This window comes from Staurois parvus, unplaced genomic scaffold (assembly GCF_062004578.1).
Source record: "Staurois parvus isolate SC_StPar_1 unplaced genomic scaffold, SC_StPar_1.0 ptg000520l, whole genome shotgun sequence".
Lineage (NCBI taxonomy): Eukaryota > Metazoa > Chordata > Amphibia > Anura > Ranidae > Staurois > Staurois parvus.
This window is the reverse complement of record NW_028318316.1, coordinates 2,564,789-2,586,388: the sequence shown is the minus strand read 5'-3', so window position 1 is coordinate 2,586,388 and position 21,600 is coordinate 2,564,789. Positions and strand designations below refer to the sequence as shown.

The 21,600-nt window shown below is 42.7% G+C and overlaps 1 protein-coding gene across 1 annotated transcript in view; it reads right to left on the bottom strand.

Moving 5' to 3' along the window:
• Nucleotides 1–21,600, bottom strand: part of YIPF4 (Yip1 domain family member 4) — a 30,474-nt gene that overhangs the window by 2,333 nt on the left and 6,541 nt on the right. Inside the window, exons 2-5 of the mRNA XM_089690193.1 lie at nucleotides 15,648–15,801; nucleotides 10,605–10,776; nucleotides 2,761–2,838; nucleotides 854–967 (exon numbers count right to left, since the gene is read on the bottom strand). Of these exons, the coding sequence (XP_089546319.1) occupies nucleotides 854–967; nucleotides 2,761–2,838; nucleotides 10,605–10,776; nucleotides 15,648–15,801 (518 nt within the window). The remainder of the gene's footprint in view (nucleotides 1–853; nucleotides 968–2,760; nucleotides 2,839–10,604; nucleotides 10,777–15,647; nucleotides 15,802–21,600) is intronic.

Here is a 21,600-nt window from a genome sequence, read left to right as displayed (position 1 = left end):
CCAAGCAGCTAAAAACCATCTACTGTACACTCATGCATTAATATATGCTCCAGCTAAGAGCAAAAAATATGTACAGAGTGTTATAGTATGAAAGAAGGATGATAAAGTAGAGACATACAAGAATTTTAATACATATATTTTTTCAAACAAAAAAAAAAAATGTTTGAAAGACTTCTCAATGACTTCTGAGCCTTTATGAGACACGCTCACTTCGGAAACAGTGGACAGAGCAGTCTCTAGCTAGTTTTGTTAGCTTGGAGAAGGGAGGAGAGAGAAGCAGGGGCGTGCCTTTCTGTTCTAGGTTAAGGGCTATGTGTGTCTACTGTAATACTGACACACACAACGTAGAGAGGCAAAGCTCTAGTCCCTGCATGCAAAGGTGGCTCCATAGCATGCTGCAAGATAAAAAGGAGCCACCGGGGCTGTATGATACTGCTAGAAATCAAGCCCAGATTCACCATTTTGCATTGCAGTGCCATTTATTTTAAATTATTCCCAAATGCAAGAAGTTAACACACCTGCGTTGCAGCATGTCATAACTGCATGGTAGTACATTAGGTTACAAAAAATGCAATGTTGCAGATGCTTGGATGCATTCTCAATACTTTCAATATAAACTGGCTGCTTCAACATGCCAAGCGTTAACACACTGCACATGGGCCCTTATCCAGGAAAGGTTATTCCCCTCCCTAGAAGCCAGAGCAGCAGAGAGAGAAATGCTTGCTCCCAGACAAAATAGGAAGGTCTACAATACTTATCAAACAACCTAAATAGTTACATTATATACTGTGTAACTACAGTTTACATGCACTACAGTCTACATGCACTTGTTAAAAAAAACAAACAAACATACTTTTATTACTGTGGAAACAATGTCAAATGATCCAACCACTAGAAGTGCAGGGGCAATTACTATTAATGGAAGTAGGGAATATCCTATGACACCAAGGACCTGTCCATAAGCCACCTGTAAAACACAAAAATGAATCATAACAGGGACCTTTTCCCAGTAAACAGATAATAAAAGTTGCAATTCCACCAGTCATCCCACTGGTCAAGGCAGTCTTCTTTTCCTCTTTAATAAACATTGGCAAAAAGTTTAAATGCACATCCAGCATATTATCAGACCCAAAGTGATTTTAGCAATATGAAGTTCCCTGGATATCTCCAAAGAACAAGCATGACCTTTTTACACAAAAGTATATGGAGATAGAGATATTCTTCATAACCACCAATATAGATTGCCGATTGAAAGTACAATCTTGAAACTTTCCAGGTATTAGTTATGGTTTCATATATTATTTCTAATTGCAAGCGGACTTCCCCTGATCACATCATTACTCAAAGAAAAATTAATGGTGGATGTATGGGACTTTTAAAGGCACCAACACACATGTATGTGTATGTTTCAAGTATCCTCCTCTTCACACACCATTGCTGAGACAATTCATGCCAGGGCTGGGACAAGGGGTGGGCAGAAAAGGTACATGCCTCGGGTGCAGTATTAATATATGGTGAGGAGGGCACACAAGGAGCCTCTGCCACTTCTCCTGCCCCACTAACAGGAGTGAGTCATTTTTCCACTGCTTCGTTCCAACCGATTCAACTGTGTTAGCTCTCCTACTTACTGCAACATAATTCCTCTCCTCCTTCATCAAGCCCTCTCCACTTCAATCAACTTGCTCTCCTTCCCAGGAGACCCGAAGAAGGAACCTATTGAGCATGCTCCAAAATGCATTACCGTGCCTTTCACCTGCTACATCTGACTCTGCTCTCCAAGCTTCATTTTTGATGCACAAGCACATCCTGGACTCTATTTCCTGATCCTATAGGCATAGCTTGCTGCTGGACGGCTGGATGTCCCACCTGGATCCAATTACCACACGATGAGTCTTTTTAACCGTTTATCTTGTAAGTGCAAATTTTCCATTGTTTACTCAATAAATTGTTAATACTGCACTTAGAGGCGCCTTCCTCTCTTTTTCTTGTCCAGGCATACTGCAGCAGCTGGGACTACGCCTTAGTGGTGCAAACTTCCCTGCCCAGTGTTCACAGGCATTGCACATCTCCCTATTATGTCCCTACACTTGCATATGGGGTAAAGACCATGACTGCACAAAACTATTCATCACATTCCTATCCTGTATTCTCCCTTTTCATTTGTTGACACCTCAATTTTTAAATCCGGTAACAAATGGCTTGTAGAGCAGGACAGAGAGAGGATTGGGTGGGGATAGAATTGCACTATTATATGCCCAGTCCCTAGCAAAGAACTTGGAAAATTAGTCCACGAAGCGCTGCCTGTGAGGAACTAATAAATCACTTACCTTAGATGGTAGTACCCCTTCAACACTTTCCACTAATGCTAATAACAAACTAGGCACAAAGATATGGATGGATATTATGAAATATGGGTGAAGCAAAGGGTAACACTGTTGTGCAAGTATGTACAATCATACTTACAATTTCAGTGTTTGAATTAAAAAAAACGTTTTTGGTTTAAGAATTCGTATGTTCAGGCCACCATCTTATATCTAAAAAGGCAATATTCTGTAAAATATAATCCCCTTTTAATTAGGGGGGGGGGGGGGGAGGTAAGTTGGGAGCTAGAATAGTAATAAATACATATTGGTCAAAACACAATCGAATGGAAATCCCTACTTACACTTCAGGCAAGTCTGATGATTCATGTGCGTTATTTGTAGCAATCCCTTCAAAAAATTATTAGCAATGTAAGATAGTAATGAACAGTTCACTTACATCTCCACCAAGTACCCTAGCAAGCAGGAAGATGGTCAGTGATCCAAATATCCAAATTGTTATAATCCAGGACACTACCTGAGAACAAAAGTTGGCAGGAAACAATATTAATGAAGGATTTCAATTAAAACCACCATGTAAACTAATTTAAAAATATATAAAACATGTGGACATTAACTTCCAGGGATCAAAATGTATTCCTTCCCACCATATACAGTGAGGAACAGAAGTATTTGAACACCGTGCGATTTTGCAAGTTCTCCCACTTAGAAATCATGGAGGGGTCTGAAATTAACATTGTAGGTGCATTCCCACTCTGAGAGACAGAATTAAAAAACAAAAATTCAGGAAATCACATTGTATGATTTTTAAAGAATTTGTCTTGCACTGCTGAACATAAGTATTTGAACACCTAAGAAATAGCAAGAATTCTGGCTCTCAAAGACCTGTTACTGTGCCTTTAAAAAGTCCACCTCTACTCCACTCATTAATCTAACTTAGTAGCATCTGTCTGAGCTCTTTAAAGATACCTGTCCACCCCACAGTCAGTCAGACACCAACTACTACCATGGGCAAGACCAAAGAGCTGTCAAAAGACACCAGAGACAAAGTTGTGGACCTCCACAAGGCTGGAAAGGGCTACGGGGCAATTGCCAAGCAGCTTGGTGAAAATAGATCAACTGTTGGAGCAATTGTTAGAAAATGGAAGAGGCTAAAGACGACTGTCAGTCTCCCTCGGACTGGGGCTCCATGCAAGATCTCACCTCGTGGGGTATCACTGATAAGAAAGGTGAGGAATCAGCCCAGAACTACAAGGGGGAGCTGATCAATGACACGAAGAGAGCTGGGACCACAGTTTCAAAGGTCACCGTCGGTAGAACATTACGCCGTCATGGTTTCAAATCATGCATTGCACGGAAGGTTCCACTGCTCAAGTCATCACATGTCCAGGCCCGTCTGAAGTTTGCCAATGACCATCTGGATGATCCAGAGGAGGCATGAGAGAAAGTCATGTGGTCAGATGAGACCAAAGTAGAACTTTTTGGTCTAAACTTCGCTCGCCGTGTTTGGAGGAAAAAGGATGAGTTGCATCCCAAGAACAGCATCCCTACTGTGAAGCATGGGGGGTGGCAACATCATGCTTTGGGGGTGCTTTTCTGCGAAGGGGAGAGGACGACTGCACTGTATTAAGGAGAGGATGAATGGGGCCATTTATTGTGAGATTTTGAGCAACAACCTCCTTCCCTCAGTCAGAGCATTGAAGATGGGTCTTGGCTGGGTCTTCCAACATGACAACGACCCAAAGCACACAGCCAGGATAACCAAGGAGTGGCTCCGTAAGAAGCATATCAAGGTTCTGGAGAGGCCTAGCCAGTCTCCTGACCTAAATCCAATACAACATCTTTGGAGGGAGCTGAAACTCCGTGTTGCTCAGCGACAGCCCCGAAACCTGACAGATCTAGAGGAGATCTGTGTGGAGGAGTGGGCCAAAATCCTTGCTGCAGTGTGTGCAAACCTTGTCAAGAACTACAGGAAACGTTTGACTTCTGTAATTGCAAACAAAGGCTTCTGTACCAAATATTAACACTGATTTTATCAGGTGTTCAAATACTTATGTTCAGCAGTGCAAAACAAATAAATTATTTTTAAAAAAAAATCATAATGTGATTTCCTGAATTTTTTTTTAAATTTCAGTCTCTCAGAGTGGGAATACACCTACAATGTGAATTTCAGACCTCTCCATGATTTCTAAGTGGGAGAACTTAGAAAATTGCAGGGTGTTCAAATACTTCTGTTCCTCACTGTACAGTTGGGTCCATATATATTTGGACACAGGCACAATTTTAGTTTTTTTCAGGTATTTACCAAAACATATACAAGCTATAGTTATATCATGGATATGAGCTGAAAGTGCACATTCTCAGGTTCAAATTTGAGGGTACGTACATCCAAATTGGAGGAAGGGTTTAGGAATTACAGCTCTTAAGAGTAGCCATCCTTCCTTTTTCAAGGGACCAAAAGTAATTGGACAACTGAATCAAAAGCAGTTTCATAGCCAGGTGTGGGCTACTCCGTTATTTCTTCATCAATTAAGCAGGTAAAAGGTCTGGAGTGGATTCTAAGTGTGGTATTTGCATTTGGAATCTGTTGCCGAGAACCTGCATCATGTGTTCAGAGGAGCTGTCCATGCAAGTGAAACAGGCTATTGTAAGGCTTCAAAAATTAAACTAATCCATCTGAGAGATAGCAGCAACATTAGGAGGGGCCAAATCAACAGTCTGGTACATTCTGAGGAAAGAAGAACTCACTGGTGAGCTCAGCAACATAAAAAAGGTATGGACATCCACGGAAGACAACAGTGGTGGATGATCGCAGGATCCTTTTTATGGTAAAGAAAAACCCATTCACAACATCCAGACAAATGAAGGACACTCTCCAGGAGGTGGATATCTCATTGTCAAAGTCTACAATCAAGAGAAGACGAGAGCAAGTACAAAGGGTTCCCCACAAGGTGCAAACCATTCATAAGCCTGAAGAATAGATAAGCCAGATTAGACTTTTCCAGAACTGGTCTGGCTTTTTTAGATTTTTTTTTTGGCAAAGCATTCTTTGGACGGAAGAAACTAAGATTAATCTGTACCAGAATGACAGGAATTTACAGAAAAAAAAAAAAAAGTGTGGAGAAGGCTTGGAACAGCTCATGATCCAAAGCACACAACGTCTTCTGTAAAACATGGTGGAGGCAGTGTGATGGCATGGGCATGCATGGCTTCCAGTGGCACTGGCTCATTAGTGTTTATTGATGACATGACAGAAGACAGAAGCAGCTGGATGAATTCTGCAGTGTTTAGAGATATCAGCCAAGATTCAGTCAAATGCAGCAAAGTTGATTGGATGGTGCTTCCCAGTACAGATGGACAACGATCCAAAACACACTGCAAAAGCAACCCAGGAGCTTTTGAATGAAAAGAAGTGGAATATTCTGCAATGGCTGAGTCAATCATCTGATCTCAACCCAATTGAGCATGCATTTCACTTGCTGAAAGCAAAACTAAAAGGCAGGACAAATAACAACTGAAGACAGCTGCAGTTAGAGACTGGCAAAGCATCAGAAAGGAGGAAACCCAGTCTTTGGTAATGTCCATGGGTTCCAGACTTCAGGCAGTCATTGCCAGTAAAGAATTCTCAATAAAATATCAAAAATTAACATTTTATTTATGATTATGTTCATTTGTCCAATTACATTTGAGCCCCTGTAAATGGAGGGATTGTGTAGAAAAATGGTTGCAGTTCCTAAAATTTGTACTTGATATTTATGTTCAACATCTTCAATTAAAGCTGAAAGTCTGCACTTTAAATTAAAATGAAACAATCCAAATGAATTTGATCTGGTGGCACACTGAGCCAAAAGTATGAAAATTGTGCCTGTGTTCAAATATATATGGACCTAACTGTATTTACAAAGGATGCCTGCCTCTCCAATGCACTGCTGGAACTCCAGCCTCATATTAGGTAAAACACTGTTTAAAGCTTGGTATCTGAATAGCACCAAGCACACAGTCCCACCTCCAATGTAACAGTGCCTGGGCCTGATGATAGTTTGTTCAGACACCAAACACTACATTGTGAGGTGTGGAATTAGCATTCACACTTACCCCATACCTGTAAATTCTGACCTCCAGAATATGGTAGTTGTCTGGCTGTCTCTAGCTGCAATACTTTTGAGTCACTCATCATAAAAAAAAAAAAAAAAAAAAAAAAAAAGAAGGAAGATTCCTACATCCACCCCATACCTTGTAGTACCATGTCTATCTGAAGATGTATAAGATATCAGACACACTGTTACACCGGTTAAAATTTCTGTCACAGTTTTTTTTTTAAATGTACAGTATGTCTGTCAAATATTCCCATGTCAGAGGAACTATTAGTACAAAAGAACTAGAACATTATTCAAATTAAGCTTGCCATTACACACACACGATCTAAATGGGGAAAAATATCATGCTGGATATCTATACTGATATGGACTGGGTAATGTGTTAGGAATGTAAGGATGCCCTATCAACTGATGGAAATGAAAATGATCAACCTACAGAGGACTGAATTCATAGACACCCCGAAAATCAAAAGTGAAAAAAATGATGCAGCAGGCTAGTCCATTTTGCTTAAATTTCATTGCAGCAACTCAAAATGCTACTCAGTTTGTATGGCCCCCATGTGCTTGTATGCATACCTGACAACATCGGGCATGCTCTTAATGAGACGACGGATGGTGTCCTAGGGTATTTCCTTCCAGATCTGGACCAGGGCATCACTGAGCTCCTGGACAGTCTGAGGTGCAACCTGGTTGCGTCAGGTGGACCAAAACATGATTTCCCAGAGGTGTTCTATTGGATTTAGGTCAGGCAAGCATGCGGGCCATTCAACTGTATCAATTCCTTCATCCTCCAGGAACTGCCTGCATACTCTTGCCACACAAGCCCGGGCACTGTCATTCACCAGGAGGGACCCAGGACCCACTGCACCAGTGTAGGGTCTGACAATGGGTCCAAGGATTTCATCCCGATACCCAATGGCAGTCAGGGTGCCATTGTCTAGCCTGCAAAGGTCTGTGCGTCGCTCCAAGAATATGCCTCCTCAGACCATCACTGACCCACCACCAAAACAGTCATGCTGAACGATGTTACAAGCAGCATAATGTTGTCCACAGCTTCTCCAGAGCCTTTCACATCTGTCACGTGTTTAGGGTGAACCTGCTTTCATCTGTGAAAAGCACAGAGTGCCAGTGGTAGACCTGTCAATTCTGGTGTTCAATGGCAAATTCCAATTGAGCTCTATGGTGCCGGGCAGTGAGCACAGGCCCCACTTGAAGACGTCTGGTCCTCAGGCCACCCTCATGAAGTCTGTTTCTAATTGTTTGATCAAAGACAATCACACCAGTGGCCTGCTGGAGGTCATTTTGTAACGCTTTGGCAGTTCTCATCTTGTTCTTCCTTGCACAAAGGAGCAGATACTGGGCCTGCTGATGGGTTAACGACCTTCTAAGGCCCTGTCCAGCTCTCCTAGAATCTCCTCCATGCTCTAGAGACTGTGCTGTGAGACACAGCAAACCTTCTTGCAATGGCACATATTGATGTGCCATCCTGGAGTAGTTGGAGTGCCTGTGCAACCTCTGTAGGGTCCAGGTATCGCCTCATGCTACCAGTAGCGACACTGACCCTAGCCAAATGCAAAACTAGTGAAAAAAAGTCAGAAAAGATGAGTAGGGAAAAAAAAATGTCACTGGCTGTAAAACCATTCCTATTTTGGGGGTCGCCTCATTATTTCCCATCTAGTGCACCTGTTAGTTTCAGCAACACCAAAGCAGCTGAAACTGATTAACAACCCCCTCTGCTACTTAACTAACCACATCAATTTCCCCAAGTTTTTAACTGACTTGATGCTATACTCTGATTCAAAAGTGTTCCGTTAATTTTTTTGAGGTATGTATGCATGTATGTATGTATGTATGTATGTATCACAGTCTGCATATGTAACAAGTATGGCTGTTGGATTGAGCACAGAAAGAAGCACATATAACTTTTTTTTTTATATAAAAGTTGAGCTCTCGTTCCTAATAAATAATAAAAAAAAAACACAACAGTTCTCCATGAAAAGAGGCAAAAACATGCCTCACCACTACATACTCACCCAATTATTGGCCCTAATCTTAAAATTACTATGCTACAACCTACATCTCTAACACTGCAAAAAAAAAAAAAAAGAAAAAAAAAAAAAAAACACTCTGGTTATGCAGGTGTAAGGAACAAACAATTCCCTTGACTCCTTCCTGCAAAACAACTTTTTATCCACCAAGGGCATTAAACCCGTAGCAGATGTGTGGGCCATAATAAACCTCCCCACTTAATCTGGAGACTCACTCAACTAACACTTCCTGTTCACACTATACCTGCAAGGCTGTTGGCTTGTCACTCAACTGTGTTTGAACACCAGAACACTGAGACACTCCATGTCCCTAACTTCTAACAGTACCACCAGAATTATTCACCACTTTTGCTTTTGAAAATGGGACATGATGGTACAAAGTTCCCTCAATTCTTCAAAAAAAAAAAAAAAAAGAAAAAAAACTGATCTGGATTTTGGGGATGATCCAGCAGCCTACCGTCTTCACCTAATGGTCCCAGGCACATATGCAAAAAGGCCCTTCAGATACACCTTTTAAAAGCAGCCAAGAAATGTGTATCTACCCTCTAGAGTCAAGAATCTACCCATCTCTCAGCTTATGGTTTTCTAAAATAAACAAGATCAGATACTCTGAAGATCTGATGACCTACCTCAAACATTAGAAGAAAAAAAAATAAAAATAAAAATTTAGACAAGGATAGTACTATTGGATAGAATTCACCAATTCCCTGTAATATAGTGACATCCTATCCAGGGGTTTGACTCACACACACACGATCTTATGCATAATCAGAGTGCCCATTCATTCCCCCTTACCCCGCTTACCTAACTTTTCTCTTCCCAGTCCTACCCCATTACCACACCACAGCTTTTCCTGTTTACAATGTTCTCGGTTACTCTCTTCACCTTCAGATTGTTTTCTACCAATATTCTACATAAATCTTTGTGAAGTAGAAAACTCAAACTAAGATGGCACTTGAGTTTACAGTGATCTGACTGAGTTTAAAAATTACATAATTGGCTTCTACCTGAAAAGGTAGACCACTACTTGCGTCCTTACCATGCTGGTTAGCATTGTTCCTCCTGCATTAATATCATAGAACGTTCTATTATTTCTTTTTTATTATTACTCATTCAGTTCAATTATCACTTTGAAAAGTGATCGTCAGACTTCTCTTAAGCTAATACTATGTGACAAATCTAATTAATTTCATAAGCTATATTTCCATCCTTGGCTTTGAAAATAAGGAATTAAACACTTTAAATGAAGCCCAAAGCTTCCTCCCATTCAGTGGCTATGTAAGTGGGTTTGTTACCACACAAGTCATGTTAACCTGAAAAACAGCAGAGAATATTTTATGGAACTGGTGCACTGGTTTCCAAACAATTACTATGAACTAAATTTAAATAATATAATGACTCCTCAATTATTTACACGATACCTAGATGTTCATAAAGCTCCTGTAGTGGAATGAATGTGTTTATATCCTCTGTAGAACAGATGTGACATTAGCCTATTTTACCTCCTAAACTGGAAGAGTCTGTTGACACTTCCTCCTGAAGATATGTGCTGCTTGGCGTGACACGGACATACAAAAACACATACGTTTGACATACAGAGATACAAACAATTGAATATTTGTACTATATTTAGTGACAACTGAAACTGCACAAGTGAGGACAAAGATCAGATATAAAAACACAATAACCAGACAACAGACAGATTAGTTGGAAAGCTTGTGCCTCATAGTTGGAACAGTATGTAGAAATGTCTACAGGCAGCATCTGATTACCTAATGGAAAAAAACAAAAAAAACAACACACACACTTCACTTACCTGATCCTCCCTTCCCCTGGCAGACAATGTTGCACCATGCTTTGGCAGGGCTATGGATCCTGCATCAGTCTTGATGTCAGGACCTTAGACAGCTGGAGCATGGGGAGTATGACGTCATGCGGTCGTTCTAGCAGTGCAGACAAGTGAGTAAGTAAATCTACTTTTCCATACCCCCTAGACCTAAATCAATAGTTAGCCCTTGCAGTGCGGGCACAACCCTACAGCAAGGGAGAATTTTCAAGTTTCCTGGAATTGGCTTTAAATGCCTAGTGGGGGGATCCCTCCATTCACTTTCTACAAGCATTAACAGAACTGCACTTACTCTAAACTGGCCATACAGGGAGATCATTGAAAAGAATAAAACAACTGCAAGTGGTCCCCAAAAGTCAGGATTGTCTCGAACTACTTGTCTGTTGAACCCAAGGGATGGCATCGGCATCAGAACACATCGGATTTTGTAGTAAATGTCTTTAAGATCTATGTCCAACTCCTCCCTATAATTATGGAAAGAAAGAAAACAAAAGTAAAGATATGCACACAAAAAGAAAAAAAGTTTACAATAACTCAAAATTAGCATGTCAGTGAATTTAAGAGCTACAACAAGCTATACCATCTTTCAAGCAGGAATAGTGGAAATAGGGGGCACACAGAAACAGTCTAAAAATCATACCAACTTACCTGCCCTTTGTTCAGAACCTATGTCCCTGTGTCTACTGTCATTATGTCCTACTGCAAAATATGCCAACTATGCACAGTCCACACAATGTGACGTACGCTCCATTTGAATTAAGGGCTGGGTACACCTGCCTAATAGTTAAAGCTCTTCAGACCAGATGTCATTTTAAATAGTGCAGAACAACCTCTGTTCTCAAGCTCAATTTTATAACCGCATATATCCTGGATTGTCCCCATGCTCCTTCATATTCTTGAAAAAAAAGGCAAACTTGCAGAAGCCAATTAGAGTAATAGAAGGTTAAATATTTGAAAACTGGCATAGTAGGAGTCAAAATTTGATTAAATCTTTTATGCACAATTTAGCCCAGTTCCTACTATATTCCCTCTGTAATATGCTCCAATTTATCTTCTGCTACCTACTACTCTTCTCCACCCCACAGCTTACTTATTTCTGTATCACTCCTACTCCTGCCCACTCCCTATTTACTGCAACCATCACCTGGTGCGCACATATAAAACCCTCCTTCCTCTGACAGCAATCGACAATCTTATTCCTATTTCTCAGCTCCCCCCTAATCATGTGCCATCTGGAATGCCAGCTCTGTCTGTAACAAGCTCACCTCTATCTTCTTCAGCTATCCACCTTTTTATCTCTAACTCCTTTAACCTACTTGCAGGTATTAAAACCTGGCTTTAGAAATCTTATTCTACCTCTTTAGCTGCACTCTCGCACGTCTACTGGACTCATTAACCCACAACCAAGGGAGGAAAGGCAGGTGGAGTTGGAATTCCCCTATTCCCAGAGAACACATTTAAAGTTCATCGTACAAACCCCCCCCCCCCCCCCCCCCCGCACATGATGATTCTGCTTCATGAACACGTGTTGTGCTTCCTTGATGCTTTCTCTGCAAAGCAACCCAAATATTCACAAATACTAACGACACAACATCTACAAGGTCACTTGCTGGCGCCAACATATTCTCCCTGGCTTCTTCCAGGTACTGGGTGTTTGGCCGTCTTGATTAACAGGCCAAGGAATTCTGTAATTCCCGCGCCTATGCATAGGAGTTCGTTCGTTCTGGTTACGTAGCATGTCTCCTCTGCAGTAAAGAGCTGCCTGGTAGTCACTGCTCAGGACATTGCCATTCATTTATAAACAGGACAGGTGCAATTTGTAACAAGATCGCCCCTGTCAAGATATAGTATCTCCTCCACTTAAAGGATGAGTTAACCTTCGGGAACATGTTCCGCTTATTTTTAGGGCGACCCCCCCCACCTGTGACAACGGCCCAGGAATCCTCTCTCCACACCCACTTTCACAATTTCAAGAGAGCAAAGCCTTGTGGGGCTCCGCCCACATGGCCTCATCATTCATTCACAGAGCTCTGCGAATCAATAGACTACAAATACTGACAGCCTTTCCAGCTGACAGCTTATAATTCTCAATGAACTACGATGGAGCTGGTAAGCATGCCTGTAGTTCTGGAGTGAAGTAACTGCCTGCATCGGAGGTATGGGCACACAGCTACACTGAGTCTGCAGGAGCCAGACATTGCACCAGCGATCTGTTGATCTCGGGTGCAATACTTTCCAGTCTTCTGGAAAAAAAAAAGTGCATTTATTTATTCCGAAAAGGTCAACTTATCCTTTAACATACCATACCTATCATCACATCCAATACTTTCCTTTCTTTTGATCCTGTTACTACAGAGGAGGTTGCTAAAAACTTTTCTCTGATGCCGACCCAACCATATGTCCCCTGGACCTTGTTCTCTCACCTACTTCAGTCACCTTCTTACTCTATTTTACATTCTCTTATAGTTCAAATCTCTACATCTATACTGGCATCCTCCCCTCTAAAACATGCACTGGTCACTCCCATATTTAAAAAGCCCTCGCTGGACCCCCATCAGGTTGAACAACTTAAAACCCTATCCTGCTCATCATGACCATCCAAACTTCTACAAACTTCTATAAGCGATCCTTCAGTGTCACCCATAACCATCTCCTCCTCTCCTCTTCCTTTTTCCGTAAGGGTCTCACAAGAGCAACCTTCTATTTTCAATCTACACCTCCTCGCATGGAACTCTGAAAAAAATCCTATGGCTTCCAGAACCATCTCTATACTAATGAAACCCAAACTAGCTCTCTATTCCTCAGCTCATTCCCTTCTGTCTCATCACTCATCGCTAAAGTCAGTTCTCAATATGGATGTCACACCCCTTCCTAAAACTCAATCTTTCCAAAATTGAGCTCATAATTTGCCCTGTCCCATCACAATCAATAGCACAACTTTCAGTACTTTCTCTCATGCCAGGGTGCTAGGTGTAATCCTAGACTAGGACTTCTTTTTTAAGCCCCACATACAACCTAACCAAATCTTGCAGCGTTTCCCTCTGTAACATATCCAAAATATGCCTCTTCTTAACCAATGACACCACTAAGCAACTAATTCCCTCCTTGCTGGCTTTAATATACTAATGTACAAAGCCATCCACAAATACATCACCAATCTCATCTGAAAATCTCAGACAAACTGTCCTTTTTTCTGCTCCCAAAATTTCCTCATTAGCACCTTTGTCACCTCCTCCCATGCTTGTCTCCAGGACATCTCCAAAGCCTCTTCATTCCTATGGAACTCTTCCCTAGTCTGTTTGCCTTTAGGTGATTCCTGAACAATCATCTCACCTCTTTAACTCTACATAACAACTGAACTTTTACTTTCCCCATCAACTCAACCTCACAGTCATCTTTTTGTATCACTTGCCCCTCCCTTTTGGATTGTAATCTCTCACAAGAAGGGCACTCCTGATGCTCTTGTCTTGAATTATATTGCCATTGTACTGTTTCGCTTTTATACCGAAAGGCCCTGTGCAAACTATTGATGCTTCAAAAGTCCTATATAGTGATTCTCAATATTAATGCTAAAAAATTTAATTAGACCCTGGTCACACTGGATGCGAATTGCTCTGCGATTTGCATTCCATGCAACTTGCAAATCGAATGCCAAATCGCAGCCTACTGTCTGCGATTAGAGCAGTCATATCAGTGTGGTTCCGACTTAGTCGGAGCCGCACCAATTTCTAAAGTAGTACATGCACTACTTTAGGTGTGATTTGCATAGATAGATGTAGTTCGAAACCATGCGTTGTAGCTAAGGGTGGTTTTCAAAGACAGGATATACTGCGTTTTTGCACATTGTAAGTGATAAAACAGTTCCACTGTAAAAACACAAATACAGAAAGTCATACAAATAATGCATTTTTGGTAATTTTTTAACATATCTGAACAATGGAAAATCTGCATTGTTTGGGGATGTGCAATTCCAATCGCCGGACGCTGGGAGATGCAGTTCCAGACACTGGGCAGGTTTTTTTTTTCTTTTACATTTAGCCCTAATGTGGGCAAGCAGCAGGGTTTACTTTTTTTTTTGCCCCGGAGCTTCATTTCACCTCCTTCCTCCAGCTAACTGCAGGCTCAGCCTCCCAACCTCAGCACTGCTATTTCCATAGAGCCCACATGTTGCCATCCAATGGCTAATCATCTGCCAGCCACCCACACCCCGCCGGCCAGCCAGGTCCACTCTGTTACTGACCTCTCTATTTGAAAAGCGGCACATTTGCTATGACAGAGGTCGCACACAGCCTCTCTAGAAGTGTAGTTCCTTCGTCCGCATTCAGCTCATAGACTACTACACATACCAAAGTCGTGGGGGGGGGGGGGGGGTGTGAGGGGTCACCGATCACGCTGGCCAGATCACAGGTGGTACACTCCCCTCCCTTTTGTCCTTTACACATGCTCCCCTGCTAAGTAATACTAAACCAGCCTGTCTGCCCAGCAGGGTGGATTTGATTTAAATCAAGTTGATTTAAATCACGATTTAAAATCACTAATGAAAAGGTTTGATTTAAATCATATCCTAATTTTTAAAGAGCAACTGTCATCTCTGTCCCGCAGCAGCTCCTCTTCTGACATGCTGTTGACTCACTGACAGTCCCATTCGCTTTAATGGGACTGGTGGTGATTCAGCAGTGACACAACAAGGTGAGGGACGTAGAGGCAGCAGCAGGGGAGTGGATGCATGCTAACAGGCGCTGCCATGATGGATTTAAATGACAGGCACTCTTTAAATGTAAGGAATCCGACTCATTCTTGCTGGTAGTTAATTCTTTAACATTTGCAAACCAAATGAAGGCATCTGTTGATTTTTTTTTTTAAATCATCAATTTTTATCCACCCTGCTGCCTGGGCCTGGGGGTGTCTGCCAATTCCTTCCTGTCCTCCAGAGTCTGGGAGCACCACCACGCACCTTTCTGAGCCACACCTGTACTCATTGTGTAGCCTCACACTACAGGCAGAATGGCTACACAGCCTACCCACACGGAGGATGAGACACATAGCCAGGAAGATGAGACATTCTAGACATTCCCCTTTACTGATGAGCACCCAATCAGTGCTGATCACACTGCAAGGTCTCCCCCCTCCCTGCCAGACGCTTGTTTTGCATGAGGGACAAGTAGATTTAGTCCCCTAAACAAGTAGTTTTTTCAAATAATTTCCACACCCCTGATTGTTAAATTTTTTTCCCACCACCTTGAATGACACATCCAAGCTTGTACATGAAAATGCATGCAGTAATGCGTGAACGTTTCCTTAATCTCAAAGCAAAAAATTAAATGCAAACACATACAGTAAAGGTTTATTATCTTCAGGATCATTTTCTTCTACTTCCAGTAACCATCCATAACCTCTCTGGCGAAGAAATGTGGTGGCTTTCGACTCTTTGGTGAAGTCTCCATCAAGGTTTAACTTAACATCAGGTGCTGCTATTGACCCAGTTAGATCTGTTTGGAAAAAAACATGCAAGATAAATTCCTAAAACCAATCAATGTATCTAGCTAACATGGAAACATATAGTGATGCGCCGAAATTAAAATCCTGGTGCCGAAACTGAAAATTCAAGATGCACTTGGCCAAAGACCAAAATGGACAGTTTTTAAAAATGTATATATTTTTCAAACGCAATTTAAAAAACAAAAAAACACAATATATACCCCAAATATTTTGTATAATATGAAAGATGATGTTACACAACTAAATAGATCAATCAAATAATGCCAACCACAACAGCGCTGAAATCTTGGTGCTCCACAATTTCACACGGTGTCTGTCATTTGATGAGGTGCAGCCCTCCACAGATCAGGGAATCCAGGAAGCATCAACAAAAAACACAAGAGGGCGCACTCTCCTCGTGCATTACCAGGATTTATTAAAACATAGATCATAAATGGATACTCACAAACCAGAAAAACAGACAGTCATAAAAATAAGATCTGGCTCTGTGTCTGGTTTTATCGTTTGCTTGGGAGTATCCATTTGTGATCTAGGTTTTAATAAATCGGTCATTACAGTAATGCACGAGGAGAGTGCACCCTCTTATGTTTTTTCTTGCCAAGTAAATAGATACCCAACTTATCATGCTTTAAAATTGCGCATGCTTGTGGAATGGCACCAAACTACCGTACTTAAATATCTCCAAGGGTGATGCTTTAAAAATTTCTACAGGTTACCAGTTTAAAGTTACAGAGGTGGTCTAGTGCTAGAATTATTGCTCTTGCTTCGACGTTCACGGCGATACCGCACGTGTGGTTGAAACACCATTTACATATGTGGGCATGGCCTACGTATGCATTCATCACTGCATGCGAACACGGGGGGGAGCACTTTAAAAACTTTTTTATTATATTACATTTTTTTTACACTATCTCTTTAAATGCAAACATCCCTTGTGATAGCAGTGACAAGTCAATAAGACCCCACATTGGCGCCCAAACCAGAAGTGACATAATGACATCGGCTCTGGTCCTTCAAAGACAAAGATGAGCGGAGGCCATCTTTCTTTCACTGATCTCTATGCGGCGGGGTTGTTTTCGGCATTCGTATCAGTGCCTATTTTCATATCACCCAAAGGCCGATAGGGGTATTTTCGGCTGAAACGGTCACCGAAAAATTGGTGCATCCCTAGAAACATATTATAACAAAAAAATAAATGAATCCAATTTGGATCAAGCTGCAACTGCTTGAAGAACATAAAAACACAGACGCACTAATGTATGTTGACAAGCATGTACTGTTTTTTGAAGAATACATTTTGTCTACTCAAATGGCAAAATTCAGGTAAAACACTTTATGCTGGACTATTATTCAATGCAGTATATTTGGGTAAAGCCTGTTTAGGGTAACCAATGAATTTTCTTTCACCTATAAACCAGTCTGAAAATCCATTACTTATTATACTGAAATATACCAGTATACTACAATAAAGAAAATACCGTATTTTTCGCTACAAAAGATGCACTTTTTTCCCCCAAAAAAAGGGGGGAAAATGTCAGTGCGTCTTATGGAGCGAATATGGAGCGGCCGGTGCGGTATTTCCACCGCCGCCGTGTCAGAATACCGGGCCAGCCGCTCAGCTCTGCAGTGGGATCTTACCTGTTCCTTTATCCAGCGGCGCGCTGTCTTCCCGGCTTCTGTAGTGTGCGTGACAGTTGGGTCCCAAGTGCGGATGCGCAAGAAGCGGTGCTCTTTGTGAATGGTAAGGCGGTACCTGGGACACATGACAGATCCCAGAAGCCGCCGGACCAATCACAAAGCGCAGCGTTTCTCGCTCATGCGCACTGGGCATCCGGCTGTCCGCCGAGCGCCCACACTACAGAAGCCGGGTAGACAGCACACGGCTGGATAGAGGAACAGGTAAGATCAAAGAACAACTCCGCGGAAGAGCGGGTACCTGTCAAATTCAGGTACCCGCTCCCCCTCCCCAAAGGTCAGCAGTCATCTCCTGTACCGTGTCCGCAGTCTGTGGCCATCTCCTGTACCGTGTCCGCAGTCTGTGGCCATCTCCTGTACCGTGTCCGCAGTCTGTGGCCATCTCCTGTACCGTGTCCGCAGTCTGTGGCCATCTCCTGTACCGTGTCCGCAGTCTGTGGCCATCTCCTGTACCGTGTCCGCAGTCTGTGGCCATCTCCTGTACCGTGTCCGCAGTCTGTGGCCATCTCCTGTACCGTGTCCGCAGTCTGTGGCCATCTCCTGTACCGTGTCCGCAGTCTGTGGCCATCTCCTGTACCGTGTCCGCAGTCTGTGGCCATCTCCTGTACCGTGTCCGCAGTCTGTGGCCATCTCCTGTACCGTGTCCGCAGTCTGTGGCCATCTCCTGTACCGTGTCCGCAGTCTGTGGCCATCTCCTGTACCGTGTCCGCAGTCTGTGGCCATCTCCTGTACCGTGTCCGCAGTCTGTGGCCATCTCCTGTACCGTGTCCGCAGTCTGTGGCCATCTCCTGTACCGTGTCCGCAGTCTGTGGCCATCTCCTGTACCGTGTCCGCAGTCTGTGGCCATCTCCTGTACCGTGTCCGCAGTCTGTGGCCATCTCCTGTACCGTGTCCGCAGTCTGTGGCCATCTCCTGTACCGTGTCCGCAGTCTGTGGCCATCTCCTGTACCGTGTCCGCAGTCTGTGGCCATCTCCTGTACCGTGTCCGCAGTCTGTGGCCATCTCCTGTACCGTGTCCGCAGTCTGTGGCCATCTCCTGTACCGTGTCCGCAGTCTGTGGCCATCTCCTGTACCGTGTCCATCTCCTGTACACTAAATGCACTAAAACGGCTACAATCACCTCCTACTTGAGTTATGCTTTATGAAGAATATCAGCTCTAGTTTGGGGCAAAAAAGTCTCATCACAAATGAATCCAACGCACTATTCCAAATGCACACTTCCTGCAGAAATAGCGGTGTATGAAAAATCGGTGCTGTAGCGACCGACTGGAACCAAAGACGAGAACGAGAGAATGTCACCAGCACACCATGAATCTCCAGGACGGGGCCAAAGCTTTGCTCAGCGATTACATCATTATAGCAGAAACAACATTTTGGAGCCTTGCAGGACACCTTCGTCACATGCTTTGTCTACCCTAAAGTATCATGAATGAGTTTTGCTCTTTGAGGCAGATAAGGCTTGGTAGTAAACATGGGTATGCAAAACGCTTAAAATATTAGTTTTGGTTAGTTTTATTACACCTTCTTATAATTGTTCCCAACCCACGTAAAAGGTGACTGGGCAGCTCCACAGCTGCCTAGATCTCTTTTACAGTAAAGACAGCCCATTGAGTAAAAACCAAAACAACTGCATGACACGCTACTGCCGCAAGTTCATTTACCCTCTTCTTTTTTGGACATAACAGACATGTCCAAAGAGTAGATTTGTTAAAGCTGAACCTCCAACCCTATCTTCACTGTCTTGCACAGTTGCCTAGGCTTTCATATGCTGTAACTGCTTACTCTGATATCACTATATATTTCCTACAGCTTCTTAAAGTGTGTATTAGAAGATGTAGACAGAGCCTTCCTCATTTCTTGCCTGGAGGATGTTCAGCATCCTTCATAGCCTGATGGAGCCTGGCATGCGGCTTTAGTCTTTGGATTTCAGTTCTTTCAGTCATGGAGGCTAAGCATCACATGAGGGCATTACCTAGGGCAGTTTGCATGCAAATGCAGTTTGTCCAGTGATGCTTACTCCATCAAGGCATTTTGATAATTGCATACCTGCTCCCAAGAGCCAGAGCACTAGTAAATCAACACTGAGGGCCTTTTAGAGGCGCTTAGAAGTTTTAAGGAAGCTGGGTACAATAACCTGCCAGTCCCTTCCATCCTTCATGATCTGCCTGCCTTGCATATAGTGGTAGAAACCCAGTGACGTCAACAATGTAGCCAAGAGAAGGTACACAATGAAAAAAGGTTTTAAGAATTTCAAACAGCATATTTATGAGAAGATGATGGGGAAGTGGGGTATGGCAATTATAAGCAGATTAAACTTGAGCTCTAATGTACATAGTCTGGACATTGTCACACAGGCTCCAGGTAGCCCTCCTACAAAAAGTACTTTGTCCCCAATGTACTTAGTTAAAAGTGGAACTTTGGTCAGAAAACTAAGACCTGCTAGCTCACTTCAGGCCTATTTTGCAGGTATAGCTATGTAAATCATTTAAAATAAGGGCCGATGTGTGCCTTGTTGAAAATTCAGTAATACCCTTTCTCACCCTGCTCTGCGCAAGCTCGGTTGCTCTATTTTTCGGCACTGTGCTGAAAATCTACAGGCTGGTCTGCTGCTGCACCTAGGTAAACAAAGCAGTTCTGTCTCCACAACACTGTATAACTTCTGTATAGCAGTTCCCGCTCTGCAGTAGCGGATTGATTACACTGTCAGTGGTGAGCAAAGGAATCTCCATACACTTAGCGATCTTCCTCATATTATCCCTTCTGGTTTTTTATATTGGTTATATGTTCTTTACCTGTTCTTAAAGGGGAACCCATTTTTTGCTTACGTAATGCTGGGTTGTGCACAATTCAAAAACTCACCCACCCAGCAGATCCAGCATTTTGCTGCTGAGATCCACATCTCTTCTGTCATAACTCAGATCCTGCGCTGCCATGTTCTCTCTCACACACACGCATATATACTTATACACCGTGTTCCAAATTATTATGCAAATTCTATTTAAGTGTCACAAAGATGAAATATGTTGTTTTTCAGTGTAACTCATGGATGGCATTGTGTGTCAAGGCTCTTTTGATCACTGAAAACAATCTCGGATACCTGTGATAATTAGATTGGCAGGTGAGCCCAATTTAAGAAAAAACTACTAAAGGACGGTGTTCCACATTATTAAGCAAAGCACAATTTTCAAGCAATATGGGGAAGAAAAAGGATCTCTCTGCTGCCGAAAAGAGTGAAATAGTTCAATGCCTTGGACAAGGTATGAAAACATTAGATAGTTCATGAAAACTTAAGCGTGATCATCACACTATTAAGAGATTTGTGGCTGATTCAGAGCACAGACGGGTTCGTGCAGATAAAGGCACATTGAGGAAGATTTCTGCCAGATCCATGCATCGGATCAAGAGAGCAGCTGCTAAAATACCATTACATAGCAGCAAACAGATATTTGAAGCTGCTGGTGCCTCTGGAGTCCCACGGACATCAAGGTGTAGAGTCCTCCAGAGTCTTGCAACTGTGCATAAACCTTCTAATCGGCCACCAATAACCAATGCTCACAAGCAGAAACGGCTGCATTGGGCAGAAAAATACATGTTCACCGATGAGTGCCGTGCAACCCTGGATGGTCCAGATGGATGGAGTAGTGGATGGTTGGTGGACGGCCACCCTGTTCCAACAATGCTGCGACGTCTGCAAGGCGGTGGCGGAGTCATGTTTTGGGCCGGAATCGTGGGAACAGAGCTGGTCGGCCCCTTTAGGGGCCCCGAAGGTATAAAGATGACCTCTGCAAAGTATCTGGAGTTTATGACTGACCACTTTCTTCCCTGGTACAGAAGGAAGAACTATGCTTTCCATAATAAAGTCATCTTCATGCATGACAATGCACCATCTCAGGCTGCAAAGAATACCTCTGCATCAATGGCTGTAATGGGGATAAAAGGAGAGAAAGTCATGGTGTGGCCTCCATCCTCCCCTGACCTGAATCCTATTGAGAACCTTTGGAGCATCCTCAAGCAAAAGATCTATGAGGGTGGGAGGCAGTTTACATCTAAACAGCAGCTCTGGGAGGCTATTCTGACATCTTTCAAACAAATTC